We start from the raw sequence: 11948 nt of genomic DNA, 5'->3' as shown, positions 1-11948 counted from the left end.
ATCAAAATATATGATATTTAACCCATTGTGTACAACATGCATGGTTAGAGCATCTATAACCTACCACCCCCCTACACGTCACGGTTGGAGTGGCGCACGATGCATCGACATCCTGAATATTATGACTTGATTGCGACTATGCGCCCTCCCCCCCCCCCCCCCCCCCAAAAAAAAGGTTTTTTCTTTTGTCTGCCTTTTCCGGCAGGGGGCGGTTTCCAAAAAATCACAGGAACTCCGGAATTTTTTCTTCTGAATTTTCCAAACAAATTTTTTATTTTAAAACAATGCGTCAAAATATATGATATTTAACCCATTGTGTACAACATGCATGGTTAGAGCATCTGCAACCTCCCCCTCCCCCCATTCCCATCACGGTTGGAGTGGCGCACGATGCATCAACATCCTCATTATTATGACTTGATTGTGTCTCTGTCCACCCCCCCCCCCCCCCCCCCGCCCCAATATTTTTCGTTGTTTTTGGCTTTTTCCAGCAGGGGGCGGAAAACCTGGCTTCCAAAAAATCTCAGGAATTCCGGATTTTCTTTTGAATTTTCCAATCAAATGTTGAATTTAAAAAATTAATGTCAAAATATATGACATTAAACCCGTTGTGTACAACACACGCGGCTAGAGCATCTACAACCGAAAACACCCATACCCACCCCAAATGCACGGGCTGGTTGCCCGGTCACTGCCTGGATGAGAAAACCGCACCCAACCGTGTTCCCCACAACCAGCACAAACGCTCCGGCAACCCCCATATCCAGCCCATATGTAGGGCTGATATGGGGAGGGCCGGACGCGCCCGGGTCGCCGCCACGTCGGATCGGCCTGCTATGGCACACGCTGCCCTCACCACCATTCCCCACAAAAACTCTATCCGGCTAAGGAACACTAATCAAAGTGTCAAACCCCACTCCACACTAAGTCCTCTCGACCACTTCGCTAAAGAAAGCACTCACTGAATTACTTACTGAATCTCGTCTTTCTCTCGGCGCCGAGAATTTTTGCGTCTCCTCCCCCTCCTCTCCTAGTCTCTCGGTCCCCCTTCCGCCATGGCCGGCCACGACTCCGGCAGTGAGACCGATCTGATGGACTGGGATGGCCTAGTGAAGGAGGACTCCAGCTCTGGCAGTGATGCGTCGGACGACGAAGAGTGTGGCGCTCCGCATTGCCATCTAGCAGTCATGGTTAGACACCAGCGGGAGGTCAAGCTCCATCACGTCTGCTGCCAGCTCCTTCGAGTCCTGCCGACGCAGTAAGGGCTATCTCACCTGTCCTATCCCATGGTCGCCTGTACAAATCGGCACCGCTCCAGATATGCAGGAGGGCGCCCCCTCCCCTTCCCCTCCGGCGCCAGTACCGCCTGGGTAGTGTTGGGTGCTCTTGCCGGCGGCTCCCGTGGATGTGCTTGACGGAGTCAGAGGCCAAGGTTGCCAACCATGAGGGGAAACATGCCGTGGCTGTGGCGGAGCCCGACACTTCCAGCCAACGCGCCGACTCCATCACTCTCGGCTTGGAAGAGGCATTCCTCTGCGCGATCGTGCGCCGGTCGCTGACCATGACGAAGACGGACGCCAAACGGTTCTAGTACAAAAATATGAAGGCGCTCCGGCTCGGGCTCAAATCTTTGGAGTGCCTTGCAAGGGAGAAAAACAAGGCATGGCCAAGGCGGCCTCCATGCCTATGAGCAGGCTCGCACCATCCGCCGCCTCTCCGACTACATCTGCTCGGCATGGGAGAGACGCACCACCACGAACGACGACGATGATCCTCCCTCCACGGACGCGTGCATGAAGGAGATGGACGGCTGTGCCGCCAACCGCTAGGGAAAGGGCACGACCAAGAAGTGGTGGTCCCGTCCTCTACAATGTCTTTTTTAATTAGTATCTAGTTTAATCCAGTAAACTTTGTGATTGAGTCTGTGCATGAACAATCTATGCCTCAATCTATCTATATTTTTTGTCCCGTGAACTCATTTGTGATGTTGATCTACGTGTTACGTTGCTCCATGCATTATATGGATTTGGGTGCGGGCATTTGGATACTACGATTGTGGACATAGATATAAGTGAACTGTGCGGTCACTTCCAGCGGGCACGTCGAACGTGCAAAGGGGCTTAGATACGCCAACTGTGGTTGCAGATGCTCTTACCATCAGGAATTAGCGAGCGGCCGGTAGCATTTTGGTACCTCTAGGCCAAGTGTATGCTTGTGAAAACATATGCATGTGCAGCCTATTTGACCATTATTATATGGTTTAAGTTAAAAAGACCAAGATTTTGTATTTTGGTATAACTCCTCCTCCAATAGCAATGTTAGACTAGAGTTAAACCACTTGACACATGTGAGTGGGCTACTATAATTTATTTTGAATTATTGTAATTACTTAATGAGCTTGACACAATAATTCAAATGAGATGTGTGCGATGCCCCCCCCCAACCCGCGTCATCCGCTACTGGGCAACTCTGGGGCCGAACTCCTAGATCCGGCTTAGACCATGCCCACCTCCTCCCTTCTTCGCCCGCCCTCGCCGGCGGCCGCCGCGGCCTTTGCCTGGGTGGTTGGCGGCGACGGCGGGGCGTCCTTGCATTCTCCCTTGTCTAGGTCGCACCCCTTGTCCTCAGCTCCTGTTGACGACCCTCCTTCCCGTCAACCTCACCCGGTAGAGGCGCGCGACTCCTGGATCCGGTTGTTGTGGCGTCGGCCATGTTGGTCGTCGTCCTTGTCGTGCTCCGGAGACGCCCGGGTTTCTACTCCCGCTTGGCCGCCCGGTTCCTACCCGCCTCACATATGGGTTCATGTCGGCCGTTGCTCTCTGACTGGCCGGCGGGATTGCTGCTCCCGCTCCCGAGCTCCAGGATTTGGTGTCTTGGGAGTTCACTAGGTTGGTTTCTGGTAGGCCTGTCCCTTTTGAGTACCACAGGCCCCCTTCTTTTGCCTTGTAGTTATGGTGTGGATCTGGTCCTGTCATACTAGAGTGGTGTTGGGGCTTCCTTGCGGATTTAGGCTAGGCTCCTTTTGTACCTTTTTCTTTCTTGTGTTTGCATGTATCACTGCTAGGTTGTAAGCTGCTACAACTCTCTGTATCTTTGCCGTTTCTTGTTTCTTTATTTTGTACCTTGCTTCACTGTAATCCTAGCCGGTTGATGACTTTGTCAATTCAGATTCGGGACAGGTCAGAGCCTTTTCTCGGGCATGGCCGATGCCTTTTCTCTAAAAAAAGAGATGTGTCATTCAGTCTTGATGTAGAGTTCCCAGCCGGTACTCAAGTAATCGACGTACTACATATGCCGTGATCAGTGGGACGCGGAGTTTCTGCTCCCGAGCTCAAATGAGCTCGGGTGAACAGTAAAATCGAAAATAAATAAAACAATTCATCAAGGAATCACATTCCTGAAAGCCGTGGCAAAATAAAATCGATACTATGAAAATGCTACTTTCAAAACCATTTTGGAGCACTGATTTTATTTTTATTTTTTTGCCACGCCTTCCAGGAATGTGATTACTTGACGAAATTTTGGGAGCTCTTAAAACTTTTGTCAATGTTTGTCACGGAAAAAATCAGGTTTTTTTAATGTTTTTTTGATTTTACTGTTCACCCAAACTCATTTGAGCTCGGCACCGGAAAGACAATTTCATGATCAGTGATCATTTTTCCTCATATAATTTTCCTATATTTCTACATTGATTTTCTTAGATTTGTTTTGATGTTTTCTATCACAAGTGTCAGTTTAACATCTAGCTAGCTAGCTACCCAGCTAAGCACATATTTCGATATGGTTGGTGTGGCGCATGATGCATCGACTTCCCAATATTACCAATTCATTGTGCTTTTGTCCCACTCAGTCTCTAGATCACTACGTAATTTTAGGTCATCATTATCCATATATCTTTTCTAACTTGTATTAAAAACAGAATTAATACCAAGAAATATTTTCTTAAATTTATGTCATCCAGCTCTGTATCTAATAATAAAGCGGCAAGCGGCGATCGCTTCTGGTCATACGTCATCGGCATTTTTGCAGAAAAGTCCCTGTATTATTTAAATTCAACCCGCAGTCCTAGTTTAAGTGGCCAAACCTTTTTCAGATTTTACGTAACCTCCCCCCGCCCCCAACACACAGGCGCAGACACATTCTAGTAATCAACCCGCAGTTCCCTTTTAAGTGACAAATTGAATCTTTTTATGCATTTTCTTAGAAAACACCATGTCTTTTATGCTAATTAACCCACAGTCTACGTACAACCATTCTTTTAACATCCATATCTTTTAAACCATAACTCCAATTTTAACATGTTTTATATGAAATTTGATTAGAAAAATGTGTAGAATCCGAATATGATGTTATTTTTACCTTTTAACCAATTTTAAAATGCTATTTAGGTGCAACCTGGATAAATAGCGCACACACAAATTGGTGACAAAATTAATGTAGCAAGACAAAAACCTCATCTTATGCCACGGGATCGGCTTAAGATTGACCACATGCAAGCGTGTTGCGGTTATGTAAGCACTATGATCATCGTATGCAAGAATGCGACGACAGACAAATGGCAACAAGATGGGATGTCATGTTGAAATAAATAACATGGACCTATTGGTTTCTTTACTCATGATTATTTGGGTTACGAGCATGTGGCATCTCTTTCTCCCGGTTGCAATGCACAGGCTCTTTTGTTAGTCTAGCTTATGCCTCCAAATCAATCAAAGTTAACAAATTGATTTGGTACCGCACAAAATACAGGACAAGAAATCTTATCCCTTTGGGATTTTTCCGTTTTTGTCCTTCTGACTAACCATATTCATGTACGATTCCATGTCATTATCACTTTAGCACTCTGTCTTAACAGGACATTGCAGTTCATCCCTTTGACTTTCCACATTTTCCAATCAAGCCATTGCAATCATTTCTATTCAATTGCAGAAGGCTTAGAGTCTAGAATGTATATTTGTTAAAAATCATAGAGCTCAAAAGACAAATAGTAATAACCAGATGGTTAAATTGCTGATGATCAACCATTTGTCTTACCTCATTTTAGAATCAAGCCATTGTGGTCATTGGACTTGGAGCCACAAGGTTGAATTAGTCAATGATTGTGGACTAGGAAAAGCAGTGAGCAGTCAAGTGCGAGTGGTGTATGCGCCTCCCTAGATGTGAAAAATGTAGGGCCAACAATTGGTGTGGGTATAAGACCGGCTAGGGTTGTTCATCAAACACGACACGCACGCGACGCATGAAGAGACTGGCGGTGGAGTAGGTGTGTGTGTGTGTGTGGGCGCGCGCGCGCGCTACTCACGGCATCATTCCGAACAGCCCAACTCCACTAAGCTGGATCCGTCGATATGAGGTCTATCCATGTACAAAAAGGTGAAGCGACAAAAATCAAGTTCTACGGATTTGGGAAACACATAGTTTGAAAACTTTACCTCAAGATGCCACCGCCTAAGTGACATATCCTTAATGTCCTACAAGTGCATAGAGTTGAGCTGTAGCGTTTTGAAAGTAAGAGCATCGGTCGAACAGAGAGTTTAGAACATGGTCCAAAGTAAAAGCGGTTGTAGAAGTGAAATATTGCAAGAGTGTGGTTATGAAATTTGAAGTGTGCAAAAGTAATTGTGAGAAAAAGGGAGAAATGGAAAGTAATGAAATCAGTGATAGGGCTAAGGCACTTTCATGGAATCTAGACTCGGATAACTAATCCATCATATATGTATTTTTGTCTGGGGGAGCCAAATAAATGTACATGCATACTACCCAGCAGCGACCGCAGCGCATGGTTCGTCGGTGCCATGGTCTCGTCCATGGCAGTGGCTGTAGCAACTGACGTTGGCATGCGGATGTTAATCTCTCTTCCGTCGCTCGAAGCAACAAGAAGAGCCATGGCGGCGAGCAGGAACATGTTCGTAGCCATTGCCATTTCTACTTCTTGGTGCTTCCTGAGGTGCAGTGCTATGCAAAGAGTGTGGTGTCGCTAGCTTGTTAAATAGGAAGGGGAAAACTACATCAATCCTACAGTACAGTGTGTGAGACCGTGAGTTCTTTTTTCTGAGAAAAAGGGAAATCCCCGGCCTGTGCATCCATCGATGGACACATGCTTCTATGACCATGACCGTGAGCTTTAAAGAAATTAAGTGACAAAAGAGGGGCTTGTTGTAATTGGCAGGGTCGCATTCACAGCATGGAACACGTTGGTGTTGGGGCGACATTTTTGTAGGATTATAACACAGGCTTTCATTTGGTCGGTTTGGATAAGATGGATATGAGCCAATAATTCAGCTAACATACGATCAAGTAGTCACGACCACCGTACCTATTTTCCCTGCTTTACCATGTGCTGGCTATGCAGATTTGTCATTCATATTTCTTACGAACTGCAAGTAGTAACAGAGAGCTCACCTAAGCCAGCCATCTACTCACAGAATTAAGAGTGGTATAGGGGTGTTGGTGTCACCAATTGGTCCTGGAACACGTCTTGTGAGATTTGTGGAAGGATTATATGTATGAGGCTGTGTTTGGAGGTGGTACATGTGTTGGATATCTGAGCAAATTTGAACCTAGGAAAAATTCAATAGGGCAACAGTACTCCATGGTTCGCATTCGGTAAGGTTCGTATGGCGCACGATGCATCGAGACAGGAATTGATTGTGACCTTGTCCTCCAATGTTTTTTTTCTTGATTCCGGGTCTTTCTGGTACACGACGGTAAATTCGGTTTCCAATAAATCTCTGGAATTCCGATTCTTTTCGTCAAAAAATTTCAAATGAAAATTGAAATTAAAAAAATTAGTGACAAAATATATTATATTTAACTCATTGTACATACTTTCCCTGCTTTACCATGTGCCTCCTATGCAGATTTGCCATTCATCTTTCTTAAGAACTGCAAGTAGTAACAAAGAGTTGGCCTCCATTCACGGAGTAAAGAGTGGTTTAGGAGTGTTGGTGTCGTTGATGGGGCCTGGAACATGTTATGTGATATATATTTGTGTAAAGATTACATTTTTTTCTTCGAAAAAGTGGATTACCCCAGGCCTCTGCATCACTCAGTGCAGAAAGAAATTTTATTAATTGGAATGGCTACATGTAGGTGGCTGTGTTTGGAGGTGGTAGATGTGTTGGATATATGAGCAAATTTCAACAGAGGAAAGATACAACAGGGCAACAATACTCAATGGTTGGCATGCCGTCAAGGTTGGTGTGGCGGCGAAACCAACCTGTGGTTGGATGGTTAGAGGGCAGTGGTATCCCCAGCCCACCAGGGTTCGAGTCCCGGTGCTCGCATTATTGAGTCCTGAATTTATTTCAGGATTTCCGGCAATGCGCTTTCAGTGGGAGGAGACGTTCCCGTCGACGTCGAGACGTCTACGATGACTTCATAAATCTCAAGATGATATGCTGGCTCAGTCTCTCGAAGGTACTCATAGGGGTAGGGTGTGTGCGCGCGCGTTCATAGGGGTAGTGTATGCGCGTATGTATAAGCGCTTCGTCTGTACTATGTTAAAGAAAAGGTTGGTGTGGCGAACGATGCATCGACATCCTTATTATTATGACTTGATTGTGACTCTCTCCCCCCAATGTTTTTTTATTCTGGCTTTTTTCCTGTAGGGGCCGGAGAATCCGGTCTCGAAAAAATCTTGGGAATTCCATATTTTTTTCTTCTAAATTTTCCAAACAAAAATTGAATTTATAAAAATTTAGCATCAAAACATATGATAGTTAACCCATTGTGTAAGGCACACATGGTTACCTTCGGGAAGTAGCGTGTTCGACAAGCCTGTAGCATTTCGGTACCGCTAGGCCCCATGTGCATTCTTTTGAAAACATAGGCATGCACAGCCTATTTGACCAATACTCTTCGGTTTAAATTCAAAAGGAGTAAGCCTTATATCTTGGTACTAGTGGCTGGGCGCGCCTCCTATACGTTCCAGTGCCTACCAGTCTAGCTGATGTAGCTGTGAACGTGCATGTGTGGTCCAGAGGAGCACAATTGTTAAACTACGAACACAGTTACGACGATGCTAATGGACATGCCATCCATCACCGGCCATGTTGCAGTAAATTATGAGTTTCGATTGTATGTATGGTCACATAGCTTACAACAAAACTTGAAAAAAAAAATACAAGATAGAGCATAAGAACACCAAAATAACTCGGTAACAAAATATGCCTGGAGCAAAAACAACAGAAATACAATACAGATTTCAAAGAATGATTTGGTGAAGTTCCTATATTTCAAATGGGGTCTAGTCTAAAATGTAAAATTAGGACTATCACATAGGATCCAGCTGCAAGTGTGATCGCAGAAAAGTTAGTAGTAAACGCGAGGACAACAGCCGTGTGATCGCAGATAACCAATGAGAGGATCGTCAGTTGTCACCTTGGCGAGGTCCCTGGCCAGCTAGCTTCCTGGACGTCTGGACGAGCGAGTCCCTCTCCTTCACCAGCTTAGCCTACACGACAAGAAGAAGATCAACCACAAAATCTCAGCACCAGCTAGCAACCAGCAAAACCAAAGCGGCGAGGCGACCGAGGTCACGTACTTTGTCTTCGAGGATGACGCGGAGGCGGGTGTCGTCGTCGCGGAGGGCCTAGCCAAGCGCGTCGGCCCTGTCGGCGTGCTCGGCGGCGAGGAGGTCCTTGTCGACCAGCTTCTGGTGGAGGCGCGCGGCCTCGTGCTACAGGCGGGAGGTGCGCGCGGCCACGGCCACAGCGGTGATCTTGCGGGCCACCTCCAGCTGGTCGTACGGGCCTCAGACAGCCCGGCGCCCTCGGCGGGAGGTGGAGGCGCCGGCGAAGAACCAAGAAAATACTGACTTCTAATATAAATGAAATGGGGCGCTGATCTGATTGCCCGGACATATGCTCTGTGAATGCTCTTATCAATGATGAGGTTCTTTCGGCACACAAGATTCTGCACAAGTCCATTAAATGGTAAGGACTTTATGCAAGAATGTAGTTTCAAATGGTACAGCACAAGAAGATGAAAAAAATTTAAGACGCTCATATATCAAAGATCGTATCTCCCCAAGTTCCATGAACGAATAAGCCCCCTTTCTATATGCAATTGCCACATACCGTATCATTAAATAAAATGGTTACGAACATTAGTTGAGCAAAGTTTTGTCCACAAGGAAAGTACCATGGCTGGAGTTGTGCTCATGACATCAAAGTGATAAAATCATGGAAAGGCATCCCTCTAAAAAAATTCCAACTTTGCTCAAAATAGGCGGTCCATCAATCTTACAGTGCAAATCATGTCATGGTAGTCTTGCAATTATCCTTTGACACCTGCTTGCACAAAGAGAATACATATAATGACATAAAGATTAAAACTCAATGAGCTGAATTAATGTGATGCAAGATAAGTACTGGCAGTACCGAGTATAGCATACAACAAAGAACATCACAATCGATTGCTTCTTCAACTCCATCTTGGAATTGTCAGAGAGATCTCCTTGCCAGATAATCACAAGTCAGCTATGAGTCAGTGGTCAAGAATGTTTCTACTCAAACAAACCAAACGCAGTAGCCTACCAAGTTCATCTCACCTTACCTCCCTCCCTCCATCCATCCACCACAAACGAACTGAGATACTGCCTACTGGATGCTGCTGCTGCTTCTTCAGAGTATTTCTGATGTGTGGCTTCTTTGATAATGATCCAAAATGGAAGATGCATTTATTTTCAAAGAAAGACCAACATCCGAGTTCCATAGGAAAATAGAACAGCTTCCATACAAGCAAATTAGCATATGGTGGCTATGGATGCACGCATTAAAAAAGGCATAAATCTACAGAATGGCAGAAGTATAAACCTCACAGAGACTGAACTAAGAAAACAGCTCTGCTGAAAGAACATGAATACGTCATGAAATAAAGGCCAGATATGACATATCTCAGTTTAAACTGACGGTCGTCCGCATCGTTGTGGTGCCTTTTAAGGCGGGATTGTGCGTAGTAATCAAGCTGATGTATTTGTTAACATGTTAGGCTTAGTTTAGCAAGAAGACAAACGCATATGCACGACAGTTGCATGTTGGTGGTAAAAAATATAAGGCACGACAATATAACTGCATTAGGAAGAGTGTCCATTCATAAAACAGAGCCAGCCTAGTAGTTCTATTGATACTAATAGGTTTACATTAACATAGAAGGGCCAGTCTTACAAGGTGGATCAATAGAATTCTGATAAAGGCAATCTTACAAGGTGGGTCTTTTTTATCAGATCAACTGAGAAGAAAGAATGTTAATCTATCAGGCATGAACAAATTATCATAAAGGAAGTCAATTTGAAGCAAGATAGATGTAGATTCTGATAAAAAATGATACCCATAGAGTAATAAGCTTTAGATCATGCGTTTCGGGGTGGATCAATAGGATTTGATGCAAATCGATGAAATATTTCGACAATCTATCAGAAGGATAGAACTTGTGATGCAGGAAAGGCAGTTATCTAGCATGATCAATTTCAGCCAGCAGAACAGATATATGGAACAAGTATTCTAGATGATAACTAACAAAGAATAAAAGGGTTAATTTCATGGGAACATAATAATTGCTGCCACAAGTATTACCCACCACGTTTTATCCATCAGGCTAACCAAAAGAGTAGTTTGACATGGGCAAAATAATGGAAGTATGTGACTTTAGGAACTCACAGAGTGATCCTAAAGTGAAGACATTGTAGCATGTACTCCATCCAAACAACAAGTGACATGTATCTTTAGATAAAATGGCTGCCTCATGGGCCACCAATATATTTAGTGAAGTGCTCAATTCAGTTGATACATCTGATGGAATTAGACATGAGGCTGACCAAGTATCTGAAAAAACATGAACAAAAGCCAAATGAGTTCATAATTCTTGATAGATCACGATAAAGCTTTTTCCAGCATGCATTGAATAATCATCTTGGGGGCAACTTTAAGATAACTAAACAATTTGTCTTGCCATGTTTAAATAAAATGAAGGGTTCTACTAAACTTCTAGTAGCAAATATCTCACATGATCACAGAGGGGCATAATTTCAGCCAACGGAAAAAATAAGTATTTGTTGCAAACACAAACAATTCCAGGTTCACTTGTTGAAATTATACCTAAACAAAATCCAATAATCATCTCTCTAAAAAGAAAGACTCGCTCACTCGCAGTATATTGAACTAATCTGTGACGCAGCAGGAGGAGGAGGAAGACTCGCCGTCTGGCTGCAGAGCATGGAAGCTTTCAACGGCGGCGCCACCAGTCGATTTCGTGGCCATCCACCACCAACCGCCGCAGCTGCACCGGTGCCGCAGCCGCTCTTTGCCATATGCGCCAGCTTGGCCCACCTCGCCGAGGCAAAGGGGAACGTCGTGGCTGCGGTCGGCCTGCAGTCGAAGAAGACCTTCGTCTCCGCGGCCATGATGCTGATTCCGGGATCTATTCTGGATCCCCGCCTCGTGCTCCTCATGGATCTACGACCATCTTCCTTCCTCCTCGTATCCCTGCTTGAGGCCCCCGTCGCTACGGACAAATCCCACATCAATCGGCCGTCGCCATCACGGGTTTCGCATAAAAATGGGGAGAGCGGATGGGTGGAGCGCCGGCCAAGGGAAGGAGATGGGGTGAGGCAGAGCGGCGGCTGCGGCGGAGAGCACAGGGGAGAGAGAAGATGTCGCAAGGTTGCGTGTGGGCTTGAGGAAGAGGAAAAGGAATCTGAGTGCCGAGCGCCCTTCTCCCTGCCCGTTAAGCTTCTGCTGCCTCTATTTTTTCCTACTTATTATTTCCCCAGTAAGCGCTCAACACGTGGCCCACTCAAAACAAGAGCTGCGGTTCTGCCCAACCCACGCGCTCTCTTCGATACGACGTGGCACCATTGAGCGTTCGCCCTTACCGCGACCGTTAATGGGTTTAATAACTCCTCCACTAGCAATGTGAGACTAAAGTTAAACCACTAACACGTCTGA

The 11948-nt window shown here is 45.4% G+C and overlaps 1 protein-coding gene across 9 annotated transcripts; it reads right to left on the bottom strand.

The window, feature by feature from the left end:
- Positions 1-8151: 8151 nt before the first annotated feature.
- LOC141027118 (uncharacterized) lies at positions 8152-11713 on the bottom strand. 9 transcript variants are annotated; one of them, XR_012189124.1, is made up of 7 exons: positions 11201-11713; positions 10662-10826; positions 9554-9648; positions 9384-9456; positions 9145-9293; positions 8546-8916; positions 8152-8455 (listed from the first exon to the last, which is right to left on the bottom strand). XR_012189124.1 is itself a non-coding variant. In XM_073504052.1 (7 exons), the coding sequence occupies exons 1-5, from the start codon at positions 11259-11261 to the stop codon at positions 9263-9265; spliced, it is 423 nt and encodes a 140-aa protein (XP_073360153.1). In that variant the 5' UTR covers positions 11262-11713; the 3' UTR covers positions 8152-8455; positions 8546-8916; positions 9145-9262. The 9 variants fall into 9 exon arrangements, 3 of the variants coding, with proteins under 3 accessions (XP_073360153.1, XP_073360154.1, XP_073360155.1); XM_073504052.1 differs by having other exon boundaries at positions 9384-9459; positions 9559-9648; XM_073504053.1 differs by having other exon boundaries at positions 9250-9293; positions 9384-9459; positions 9559-9648.
- Positions 11714-11948: the final 235 nt, after the last annotated feature.

Source organism: Aegilops tauschii, chromosome 7, assembly GCF_002575655.3.
Source record: "Aegilops tauschii subsp. strangulata cultivar AL8/78 chromosome 7, Aet v6.0, whole genome shotgun sequence".
Taxonomy (NCBI): Eukaryota; Viridiplantae; Streptophyta; class Magnoliopsida; order Poales; family Poaceae; genus Aegilops; species Aegilops tauschii.
Note: the sequence above shows the minus strand (reverse complement) of the source record. Positions and strands in the feature narration are given on the sequence as shown.